This window comes from Pholcus phalangioides, unplaced genomic scaffold, assembly GCF_987345545.1.
Source record: "Pholcus phalangioides strain wild (caught in Gottingen) unplaced genomic scaffold, Ppha-v1.0 ptg000003l_1, whole genome shotgun sequence".
Classification (NCBI taxonomy): domain Eukaryota; kingdom Metazoa; phylum Arthropoda; class Arachnida; order Araneae; family Pholcidae; genus Pholcus; species Pholcus phalangioides.
Window position 1 is genome coordinate 39,912,679 of NW_028301596.1, and position 12,190 is coordinate 39,924,868.

General features: G+C 36.4%; 1 protein-coding gene across 1 annotated transcript in view; it reads right to left on the reverse strand.

Moving 5' to 3' along the window:
* LOC149088532 (uncharacterized) overlaps positions 1 to 11,586 on the reverse strand; it is an 88,414-nt gene extending 76,828 nt beyond the window's left edge. Inside the window, exons 1-4 of the mRNA XM_089248060.1 lie at positions 11,515 to 11,586; positions 6,747 to 6,891; positions 3,618 to 3,793; positions 2,084 to 2,230 (exon numbers count right to left, since the gene is read on the reverse strand). Of these exons, the coding sequence (XP_089104186.1) occupies positions 2,084 to 2,230; positions 3,618 to 3,793; positions 6,747 to 6,792 (369 nt within the window). The 5' untranslated portion in view covers positions 6,793 to 6,891; positions 11,515 to 11,586. The remainder of the gene's footprint in view (positions 1 to 2,083; positions 2,231 to 3,617; positions 3,794 to 6,746; positions 6,892 to 11,514) is intronic.
* Positions 11,587 to 12,190: the final 604 nt, after the last annotated feature.

Sequence of the window (12,190 nt, forward strand, 5' to 3'; positions counted from 1 at the left end):
CCCAGATTACTTAAGTGATCTGCGGCATAATCACGGATCACTTATATGACGCGCGGCACAGCTCCAGAGCATTTGGATCCGCTAAGTATTTGAAGATCACTAGAGTGGCTCTGTAGGGGACTCAATAGGGAGAATGTTAGTTCAGGTGCCCACAAACTAGCGAAAAGTTTTACTCGTTTTTCGCGCACCGAGTAAGACGCCATTAAGAATATTTCATATTTTTTATAAAGGGTGGTTGATGACGTAAGAATCATCCACCCCCCCCCCCTCCACGTCAGCAAGTCAGCAAATCGAAAATCCCCCATCCATGTTGACGTAATACTTGAATGACCCCTAACATAAAGATACCCGAAAGTTATTTTCTGAAGCTAAAAAAAGTGGGTTCAGCAATAGCGGCCTCGTCCCCCCCCCCCCTGTAAAACCAGACGTGGCTCGGGCTGTCACTTTTAAAAGCCGGTTTTCTATGCCGCGCGCAACGTGAATCACCCAGCGCGACACGCCATCTATTCATCAATATGAAAAGCAGTACGACTGTTTTCCTACAGAGCGCAATACGGCTCACGACAGCGCTTTACGTCAGGCGTGATTGGCAGACTGCTTCTGGAGGAGTTAAGCGTCGTGTGCCGCGTGTTTCAGCGATCTTCCCTTTAAACCGGAGCATGCAGCCGATAGAGTATATGACGTCAGGGTCATATACTATATAGCCGTCCTGAGCCGATGCGCCACGCTTGGAAAACGCAAATGCGTAACGTCATTATGTAACTCATTTCTTTTCAGCAGCGAGTTGTAATGTGAATAAAACACGTCAAAAAAAACTGCGGAAAGCAATGACATTTCGCGGTTTCTCGGAATTTTCGTAGTGAGATATTGGCTGTAAGCAAATGGGAAGGAGGGATAAAATAGGAATAGTAGGAGAGAATTGCAGTAAAAAAAAGACTATTGCGGCGAAAGTAGGAAAATAGGAAAAATAGGAAAGCTGCGAGGTCTGCACGCAATATACTGCGTAATATAGGAGGTTCGAGACATCGTTTCGCCGCATTTAGTAAAAACTTTCTCACCACTGGGCATGGGGGAATTTTCGGCTACTGGTTCAGCGGAGTGATGTCGTTCTACGGACCATCGATTTCCAACGCTGACCAATTTGCGACATATTCAGGAAAACACGTCAAAACTAGCGATTCGGTAAAAAATCGTATTTTTAGAAGCAAAAGCGTATAATCGTATTAATTTACTAAATACGACAAAATCGTACCGGTTGGCAGGTATGCACAACCATTGGATGTTCCAATACCATCCCCTGCTTTCACATTTCCTATTATAAAGGGAGAGAGCGTTTTTTTTTCTCTTTTCTTCCTCCTTATATTCGGGGGAAGCTTCCTCTTATTTTTCTAGGCAACGCTTGCTATTCATCACCATGGGGAATGCCTATTCTAAGAAAGATCATCCCTTCAGACAGAGAAAAAAAAAAGACTTTTTCAGGCGTGGCTGCAAAAAGTAAGGAGTTATAAGGGCCCTTCCAGAAGGAAATGAAAAGTTAGGAGTATTTAAGGAGTTTGTAAGGATGTGCGAACCCTGATCACATAGGAATGTTTTTTTTTTTTTTTGTGCATAACTGTGGATGGTAAGAACTTTGAGCACTTGTTGTGAAACTTAATGTGCATAAGTACTGTCATCATGTAAAGTACTGCATATATATACACAGTGAAACCCGAGACAGAAACCTCTTAAACGGAATCAAAATGTAGTCTGTTCAATTATTAGGGTTTTCATTTGCACCTTTATAAAATGGAAATCTGTCTAAAAAGGAATATTATTTCAGTCTATTGATGTTTCTTTTATACAGGGTTTATTGTATATATATTATATTATACACATCTATGTATACACTTAGATGCCTAGGTATTATGCAAAAAATTGTGTTATAGCTGGAAAACCACTTAAAATACATATATTAATTACTTAAGATATTTTAAGATATTTTTACTGCAAGTTCCATTTGCTTCATTTAGCAATGCTATAAAGCATTGAAACATTTGTACACAATATACACATTAAAGAAAAACATAGTGTGTATATACATTACCTCTTTGCTTGCTTCTTGCATGCTTATTTGTAAATGATGCAATGCATCATGCAGTCTTTTGAAATGCTCGATGAACTGAGTGAAAGACCAACAATGGACCTCTTTTACTTCCTCCGCATCATCCCATGACAAATCACTACTTGCTTCCTAAAATATAAAAATATATAGTCTGTAAGAATTATAAAAGTTGATTGTATATGTCTTGAAATTATGGTATGTGATCTATTTCTGGAAAAGAAAGTTCTTTTTCAATGAAGAATTCCAGCACTTCTTTTTTCTCTATGAACAGTTAGGTTTAAATGATTTGGATGTTATAAATGTATGTGGTATAGCTCTGCTTATAATCTAAAATGGCTATGTTAGACAGCATTTATGTTCTTCAATCATTAAAATAAACAAAGATCCCCATTTTTAGTAGGATTTAGCAGAGTTTAAAATTGTAGCAGAGTATTGTATATTGCTAAATAATTAGCAGAGTGTATAAAATTGAAAAATATGAAAAATAGTTTTATTAAAGTGAAAATCCCAGATAACCAATACCTTGTATAATGATAATCACCTACATAATATTACTGAAGCCCTGATAAAATTTCCATATTGTCAATATATGTTCCATCTATAGCAATAACCAGGGCTGGACAAATCAAAAAAAATGTAGGTCCCGAAGAAAAAGGTCCAAAATAATGTTTCTTTTGACTTTTCCCAAGGCACAGTGAGCCTCTTTCATGTTGCAGATATACTGCTATAAATCCCAAATATTTTGTGCTGCTCTCAGCCTGTAATTCAGTAATCACACAAAGAATATTTTATATAGGTGCCAATACCAAATTTTTAGTCGACATGGCGCCAGGGACTGGGATTTGTCCAGTCCTCGAGGATAACTCTTTCAAAATAATGTTTCTTCGGTCTCTTGAGTATAGTTAAATGTGTTTCAGCATATAAATGTTTGAAAAACATTATATATGCCTGAGAATTTCAGCAATGCATTCAGATGAGCACACAAATATGTAACACAGAGAAGATTGAAAATTTATGCATTAGATCAGTGGTTCTCAACTTTTTTTGACCCACGGAGCCCTTTCCAGTATATAATTTCTATGGTAGAGCCCGGTAGGCCTATTTTTTATTTATTCATAGAATTGACTGACTTTTTATTATTCAAAAATATTAATTTTTTTTTTTTAATCTACCGGTTTTTTTTATTTTCCTTGAGCGGCCGCGGAGCACCTGTTGAGAACCGCTGCAATAGATGAATGGTTCTTAACCACTGATCTAATGCATCACTCTCTCCATGTGCCCTTCCCAGGGGCTCTGCTGCCACTCAAAATATAAAAACACAGTAAATTTTAAAATTATATTTTTTTTAATAAAAATAAATCGGTAATTTTGAAGAATAAATAAAAAATAGACCTACGGACTCCGTCATAGAAATTATAAACCAGATAGGACTCCACAAATCAAAAAAGATTAAGAACCACTGCATTAGATCAGCATTAGCACCATAAATCACATAAGCTAATTACTAAAAACTTACTCTGCAAGTATTGATCAATCCGTCATCCATCAGGTAATTGTAATGAGAGCTCAGAGCATCCCAAAACTCATCTCTTGATGCATTTGTTTTTCGCAAGGACTTCTCACACACTGGACTTGATGAAGGATCCATTCCTGCTTCTTCCTTAGACTCCTTATCCTGAATCACACTCTTGCCTGTTTAATATAGTATGAGGGAAGAAAACATTAATTAATGATACTTACACAGACATGAAAATGTATTGAAACACAACAATGAAAGTATAATCAATATAACATTATGAAAGCTACATTTGAGGTACCTAAGGACATGCCGAGAATGTTACTAATGTTGACCGAGTTAACCAGAGTTTATCAATCCTTTTTTTTAATGCTAGGATATTTTAAAAAAGTGATCATGACTTAAAAAATAAGTAGCAACTCTTTCAAAGAGGGAGAGAGAGATCTACCAATTGATAATGTGACGAAGAAACAGCTTCAAACCACCTAACACACACACACAGGATCATAGAAAATAATTCTTGCATGTCAAAGACGACCAAAAGCATTCTTTAATGCTGAACTGGTATTGTGAAAATTCTGTGTTCAACTGGCTTCATGGTGTCATTTTGAACCCAGAAAGTGTTAATGCATTTTTACCAACAAAAAAAGTTTTCATAAAAAAAGCAATAGTTTTTTTTAATAACTTAACTCATCTATCAATCAAGTCACTAAATGTGATTTTTCAATTTTCTCTTATTTTCTCAAATATCTTTTACTATGACTCACATTCAAACGATTATGAGAGAAAAACTTTTATAATTTTTTTTCGAATCCTATATTACATTCATTGAATGCAATTTTAATGAGTAAAAAATTAACAGATATGTTTCAAATATACTCAGAAAGTGAAATTTACAAATTCAAGTAATGGTTACCATGTTTTCACAAGCACCAAAGTTAGTCTTAACCTCAGTCAGAAACAGTGCTTACAAACATAACAATATGTTGATCACACAGGTGTTACATAGGATTCACTAACAGCACTGTCCTCCCATGCTCAGCCTCGGATATCTGATGTTCCACAATTAATCTGAGTGTCAATTATTGATAAAGTTATCAAAATAACTGACACTCTTCTGAGACACCATTCCGATCTGAACACTTCGGCCGTCAGGCAAAAAAAAAACCTTGCACACAAGTAGGGGGTTACTTCATACCTCAGGGAAACTTTGACCAATGATATAAGGGTGATTCCTCATGAAATTGGCCTAAATTGTGTCCCCAGCAGTTTACATTAAATATAACATTGAACTTATTTTTCAAAACTTTTTATTTATATTCCAGTTTCTGACAACTCGCTACTCTGTTTTTAGTTTTTTCATCAACAAATTTTTAAAATTTGCTTTTAGTAAGAAAATGTTTTCCTCCTGGCTGTCCCTAGCCCATTTTTCCAGTTTTAAAATTATAACCTATCTTAAAAATATATCCTGATTTTCAATAACATATGTTTTTATATATGACAGTGTACTTTCATATTTCATCTTTTTTATAGTTTTAAATATTTTTTATCAATAGTTTGCAGCCAAATGAAAATTTCCCCCCAGCTTCCTACCCCCAATTTGTGACATTTGGAAATTCCTTTTTAATCAATTAGGATTGTAAATTTATTCGCAAATTAGATTTATTCAGCTGCGTGTTTTTATTAATTGTCCTTCTCCTGGCAACTTTTTTTGTGAGAAATATATAGTTAAAAATTATTTTCCAATTCACTTCATGTTTAAGTTTAGACACTTCTATTATTTCTGGAAAGCATGTTTCCAACATGCTTAGTTTTTGATCAGTGTTGCAAATCACGTAAAAATGTCTTTCCCCTGACATTAGGTAACCAGAAAAGGTTCAATCCTGAGTTAGGGGTGATAAAAATAAAAACCCTGATTTCTTGGTTGCAAAATCAAGTTGCAGTAATGTTTTATCTAAGGTTTTCATCTACTTTAAGAACGTCTCTTGTGCACTAGAAAAACAAACACAGATTAAAAATCTGTTGTCCCCATAAAAGTGATGAAAAAAAAGAAACAAAAAGAGAGAAGAAAAGAAATAAATAAAATGACAAAAAAAAAGTTTTCATAGTATCAGTGCTTGTCCACGTTGAAAATAAACTACCAAAATATATGAACATGTTGGGATTGTCAAGTATAAATATTTATTCATGAGCTGAATAATGCAAAATGCCATGTCGGATTTGCCCATCTTAATTTTAACATTTTTAACATGGTGAATCTTAGATTTTTCCCCACCCCATTAATTTTAAATAAACTTCGCTACTAGCTATATTTTATTTATCAGCAGGTAAAGAAACGTCCCTATAATTGTTTTTTTTTCAGATTTTTCTAGTGACATTTATTATTTTTTTTTTTTTAAATTTTTTGTCTAATTTTGTGAGGATGACCCATAAAGGAAGGGAAAAGCTGAACATTATAAATTTGGCAAACAAATTAAAAAAACCAGCTTGAAAAGTTTGAGGAAATTGACCAGATGCATTTCTTTCTCAAGAGATGGCAAGATGAACATGTATGTGTGTTGGGGGGTATGAAAAGAACCTGCTGTGCCAGTAAAGGGTTATTTATAAAGGGATGAGCATTGAACTCAATCAAAATTAATCTATACTTCAAATCTTTTTCATTCACAAGAATAACTCATATTCGGACGATGCTTCATTTCATTTGTAAGCACATAACACTTAAGCCAGTTCTCAAACTTTTTCCATCCGCCGTGCCCCCATTAGGAAGAATGGTTATTCCCTCTAATGCTTATCCGCAGCTCCAAAGAACCGTTTAACAATGTCTCTTCAAAAAACTTTTGTCAGGGCCAGCGCTCTGCAGAGCTCGACTAAGGTGGGTGCCGTGGCACAGAGTTTGAGAACCCTTGACTTGAGCGATACAAATACAATGCCACAACAGGCAAAATGCCCAATGAAGTGGCTGAGATAATATAATATACTAAACATAATATACTAAAAACCAAAACAATTAGAGTTGTAATCCTTTCATTTCAAGGTAGATTTTTCACACATTAAGGTGGAGGGATTCAGAAACTAATTTCATATAAAATTCATGTAGATTACATGAAATCAAGAAAAAAATGGTCTTACTTTCACTTTCAGGACAAATCAGTTCAGATAGTGTTGGTGCTTGCATAATGACTTCTTTCTTGTTCCCTTATGCAGCTGTTTCATTCTCCATCAAAGATCACAACTGATGGTAAAATCCATGTCATCTGGTCCATTTTGGCCATTTCTCAATAAATGAAACGAAAAGCAGGATATATGAGAAAAAAATATATCCATCTACAGTTGAAAGTAGAAACATTAACCTATGAATCATAACAAATAGATATATACAAGCAAGAAATATCCCTACTCACTCTCCTAGATCCTGAGTTGTATAAGAACCTAAGGTCCTTACAGGACTGTAGCCAGAAATTGATTTCAGAGGGGGACTACAAAGATAGATACATCCCTCTTGCTATGACCTTGTGTGGGTCCTTTCCCTTAATAAGCAAATAAAGTAGCCTAAACGGTATCCATGAATTGAATTTTTGAGGGGGTTTCAACCCAAAATTTCAAATATTTCACGCACTATAGCATGTCAGCTCTTGTTCAAAGTTTAACTCAGAACTTTAAAAAAATTACTCGCTTTGCCTTGCAAACAAACCAGTGTACAACTTGTTCTCTGAAGACGAGATTGTAGTTAGCACATTCCCTGGTCCACTTGAGGTAGTTGATCAATGCTGGGGGAAAGAAAGAACAAACCTTCTACCCAGGGCCGTAACTAGGGGGGGGGGGGGCAAGATAGATCCTGAACACATCACACTTATTTCCTACAAGCACGAGGTGGTCATTAAAATCAAAATTTATTTGAATTACCAACCGTAAGAAAAAATATCCAAAAGAAACACCATAACAATCACTTTTGCACATAGAAAGCACAAGTGCAGTGAAATCTCTTGAAGAGGGACAGCAGGGCCTTTAACAGCATCGTCCCCTTCCAGGTCCAACAGAATTTATGTAATTGAAATACAAAATAATCTGAGACCCCCCCCGAAGCCACATGTCAAGATGGATCTGAAGAGGGCCACTCTAAGCCATGGATTTCCAACTGATCTGGAGATCCACGAAAACTTTTTGGGGGTTCAGCTTGATCAAACTCCACAGAACCCTTAAACATACTGGAACCCGGAGAGCTTTCAAAGACGAAAACTTTCTTGTTCCTGATACTCAAAAAACTGTTCTTTATTTTGAATTTTAAAGAGATAGTGATGTTTAAAAAAATTGTACCATTCTCTTGGATAACTAGACAAATCACAAACACTGACATCACATTTTTCACACTTGAAATTTTCGAACCAGAAACTCCAGTAGTTCGTGTATCATGCTACGTTTGATCAAGAAATTATAAGTTGTGAAAACGATGTGTTTTGGAAATTTTCTATCCACTAGAATAGTGGATCTCAAATTTTGGTCACCCTTGCCCAATTTAGGGCTCATTTGTAGCTCCCCAGTTATAGTTTAATAGATATTTCCACTTATGAAAGAACCACTTCAAAGCATAAATAGACACACAAATCAATATCTTCAGCCCCCGACAAAGATTTTTGATGCCTCTAGAGCAGTGGTTCTCAACCTTTTCAAACACACAGCCCGGTTTCATTCATTTTTGTGAGTCGAAGGCATGGTCAAACACACAACCAATGGAAAATGAATGAGGAAATATGAAACAGCTAATCACTCGCGGCCCGGTATGAATTATATACTGGGCCGCAACCCAGTGGTTGAGAAACACTGCTCTAGAGGAGCCGTAACACAAATTTTGAGAAACACTGCACTAGAAGCTAGCATTCTTGAATTGGCAGACATAACGAGTCACAAAGGACCATCTAAACACGAATCTCAGCTGGCATGCATGAGTGCCTCATTAGCATAGGGGCTTCCACGATAAAATCTAGCACAATGATTTAGAGACAGTAAATATGTAAATAAAAAGGGTGGTGCCTAAGCCCTCTTTCATCTTGCCCTAGAGCAATGATGCTATTGAGAGGGCAGTAGGGACACTTTTTTGGATAAATATTAAAAAATTTGAGCTCTGTACAGAACAGCCTCATTATCAAGGGTTCCACAAAAAAATAGCCTTAAAATTATCAACGGTTCCACACGAAGGTTTACGTTGGGGCTCTCTATGCTTCTGTATTCCTAGCAGCAGATTTTTCGGCGCGCTGTGATTCAAATAGGACCATTTCGTGTCAGCAGAGATGTAACTTTATCATGCTTATGCGTTGATGTTTTCCTAGTGTGGCACATCATCCATTCTTTTATCTGCACATACTTGTATCTTTGCTATTTTGCATAATAAAAGATGGAGACAGAAAGGAACGGAAAGAAAACAGCAAAAGTGAATAGATCAGCGAAATGCTCTGCGCATGACGCATTTGACTCCTCCAGAAGCAGTCTACCAACCATGCCCGACATAAACCACTGCAGTGAAGCTCGTTGAGCTCTGTACAAATACAAATACAACGCCACAACAGACAAAATGCCCAACGAGGTGGCTGATAAAAAGATGCCCATAAAAATATGGATGTCATATATTTCAAAAATACATCAACCCAATTAAAAATGCAATTAACACAAATCATAAACAATATATACACATGATAAAATATTATACAATGCCCATAAAGAATACTTATGGTTGTCTTATTCTAAGAATGGATAGCTTCTCGATTTACCCCAACATGTTTATCGTATTTCTTTTTAAACGTGTCAATTGTGTTACAATTTACTACCTCCGGGGGTAAGCTATTCCATTTATTAACAACCCTATTAGAGAAAAATTCCCTGCGACACCATAACCTTGCATTGTCCCTCACCAATCGATACTGGTGTCCCCTTGTAAAAGTAGTCGATTGGCGGTGTACGAAAAGTTCATGGTCCATCCTATCCATCCCATTGAAAATTTTGAACACTTCGATCATATCTCCTTGAAACCTGTCGTTCATCCAATGTAAACATATTCAAAAAATGAAGTCTTTCTTCATAACTCAAGCCCTGTGTGCCAATAAGGACACGCGTAGCTCTTCTCTGCACCCCTTCAACCAAGTCTATGTCCCTCTGTAGGTATGGTCTCCAAAACCTTACAGCATACTCCAGTCGAGGACGAACTAAGCCTCGAAAAAACAGAAGAATAACTTTAGGAGAACGCGAAGAGACCTTTTTGAAAATGAGACCAAGCATTCTATTAGCTTTTTTGACCACCGCTGAACAATGTTCAGAAAACTTAAGTCGCTCGTCAATGAGAATTCCCAAGTCGGTGATCCTAGTTGCATCCGGGATAGTGACACCATTCAACTCATAAGAGAAGCGTGGGTTGTTCGAACCAAAATGAGCGACCATGCACTTATCTATGGTAAACGTCATGCCTCCATTCATTTGCCCATGCTGCAATCCTGTTTAAGTTGGTCTGGAGCAACTCCCTGTCGCTTTCATTCCCGATTACCCCCATTAGTTTCACATCATCTGCGAATTTGCTAGTAATCCCATCGATACCCTGATCGAGTTTGTCGATAAAAAGTGAAAAAAGTATGGGGCCAAGGACACTTCCCTGAGGAACTCCATTTGTGACATCTGTCCAACCAGAGAATTCCCCGTTCACCATAACTGGTTGCGACCTATCTCTTAAGCACGATTCTATCCAATTCAGCAAGTTGCCCCCTATTCCAATCTCGTGTAAACGCTTCAAGAGTTTGCCATGTTGGACCCGATCGAATGCCTTCTGGAAATCAAGGTAAACAACGTCGACATTTTTGCTCTTACCCAAAGCCTTAGTAACGTAATCATAGAAGCAAAGGAGGTTAGTTACACATGACTTCCCCTTCCTGAACCCATGCTGATTATCCGACAATACATTATTCTCGTCTATCCACTTCACAAACTGCCTTTTGATGATAATTTCCAAAATTTTCGAGAGGAAGCTCGTCAAACTCACTGGACGATAATTTGACACCACTTCTCTACTACCCTTCTTAAATATCGGAACAATGTTAGCCAGTTTCCAATCTCTCGGGACGATACCCTCAGCAACACTACTCCTGTATATCTGTGCGACTGGCCCCAACAATTCATTAGCACCTTCCCTGTATAGGATAGCAGTTGTACTACTCTTCCTATAGGTGAGTGGACGGTATGTCCTGCTGAGCGATCAATGTTGCATGCGGCACAGTAAACCTGTTCCTGGGAAAACACGGCTCAAAAAAAAACTTCCCGATCAGAGAGGTGGCTCCTTAACCAAGGTGAATTGCACACAGAAATAGCCTACTGGTCCCAAATTAATGGGCCATAAAAATTTGGCTCATTGGAGATGCAGGCTCTTTACAGATTCCACTATCCCCTGAATCTAAAGGTGTTTGGATAGGGCCAATTATTGTGATATAGGATATATCTCTATGTTAAAGGGCATGGTGTTTGTGTATACATATGTATGTATAAGATTTTACAATATAAGGTTCTGCACATTTAAGCCACCCCGAAACTGGTAGTGAAGTACCAACCTTTCTAAATAACTGGTTAAAACTGGGTGGGGTTCATTCAAATTCAAATTGATGCCATTTAAATCAATATGTTACTATACATAGTACCATAAACATACAAATCTGCATTCATTTATACCATAATGAAATAATTTCAATCGCATAAATATAAATAAATGTGTATGAAAACAAACAGTTTACAATTTATTATCACAGATACAAATGGGAAACAGGGAATAATTATACTCGGTAAATCACTATTTAAAGCTTTTATTTAGATGATAGGTTCATAAATTTAAAGAAACGATAATAAAAACTGAAAATAAAATGAAATTTACCGACGAATATCATGGACTTTGCATGCAATTTAAATTTGAATAAATAGAAAGCGGAAAATTGGACGCAGCAGTCACGGTTTAAAAGTGATGTGGAAATATTTTGATTGTTTGTAGTCTGACTTCTGGATAATTTATAAATTTCCATCAAATTTATTTTAGAATATGAGAACATGAACTTCAATGGATATGCCTTCAAATTTATAAGATTTAAATATTTTTTTCTCTAAGCTGAAACTTTTCATAGAAACAAGTGTTTAATTCAAATGTATGTGAACAACAAGGTCATTAGGTAACTATGAATTGGAAATGGTTTTTCATTTTCAACAGAAAACTTATGTTTTAGTGGGAATTACACAATTTTTGTAATTTTTATTGAATCACTCAAGTATTACTTCTCTAATATGTCTTTGGCTACTATATTTTCATCTCTCAAAATAGTCACACACCTTCCTGACCATATTTATTGAGGCTAAAGAGTAAAGAGCAACGTTTTCGTGATATGATTACCAAATGGTGACCGTTTCTTTGATCAAAACAGAAATTAACGAGTTTCAGGTCACCGATTGAGGATCACAAACAGAAAAAAATGTTTGTCGTGAGCATTGTACCAATATTTGTAAGACACAATTTTTTGCATTTCCAGCCATCCTTTGGAATTGAATTTCTAATTTTTAAG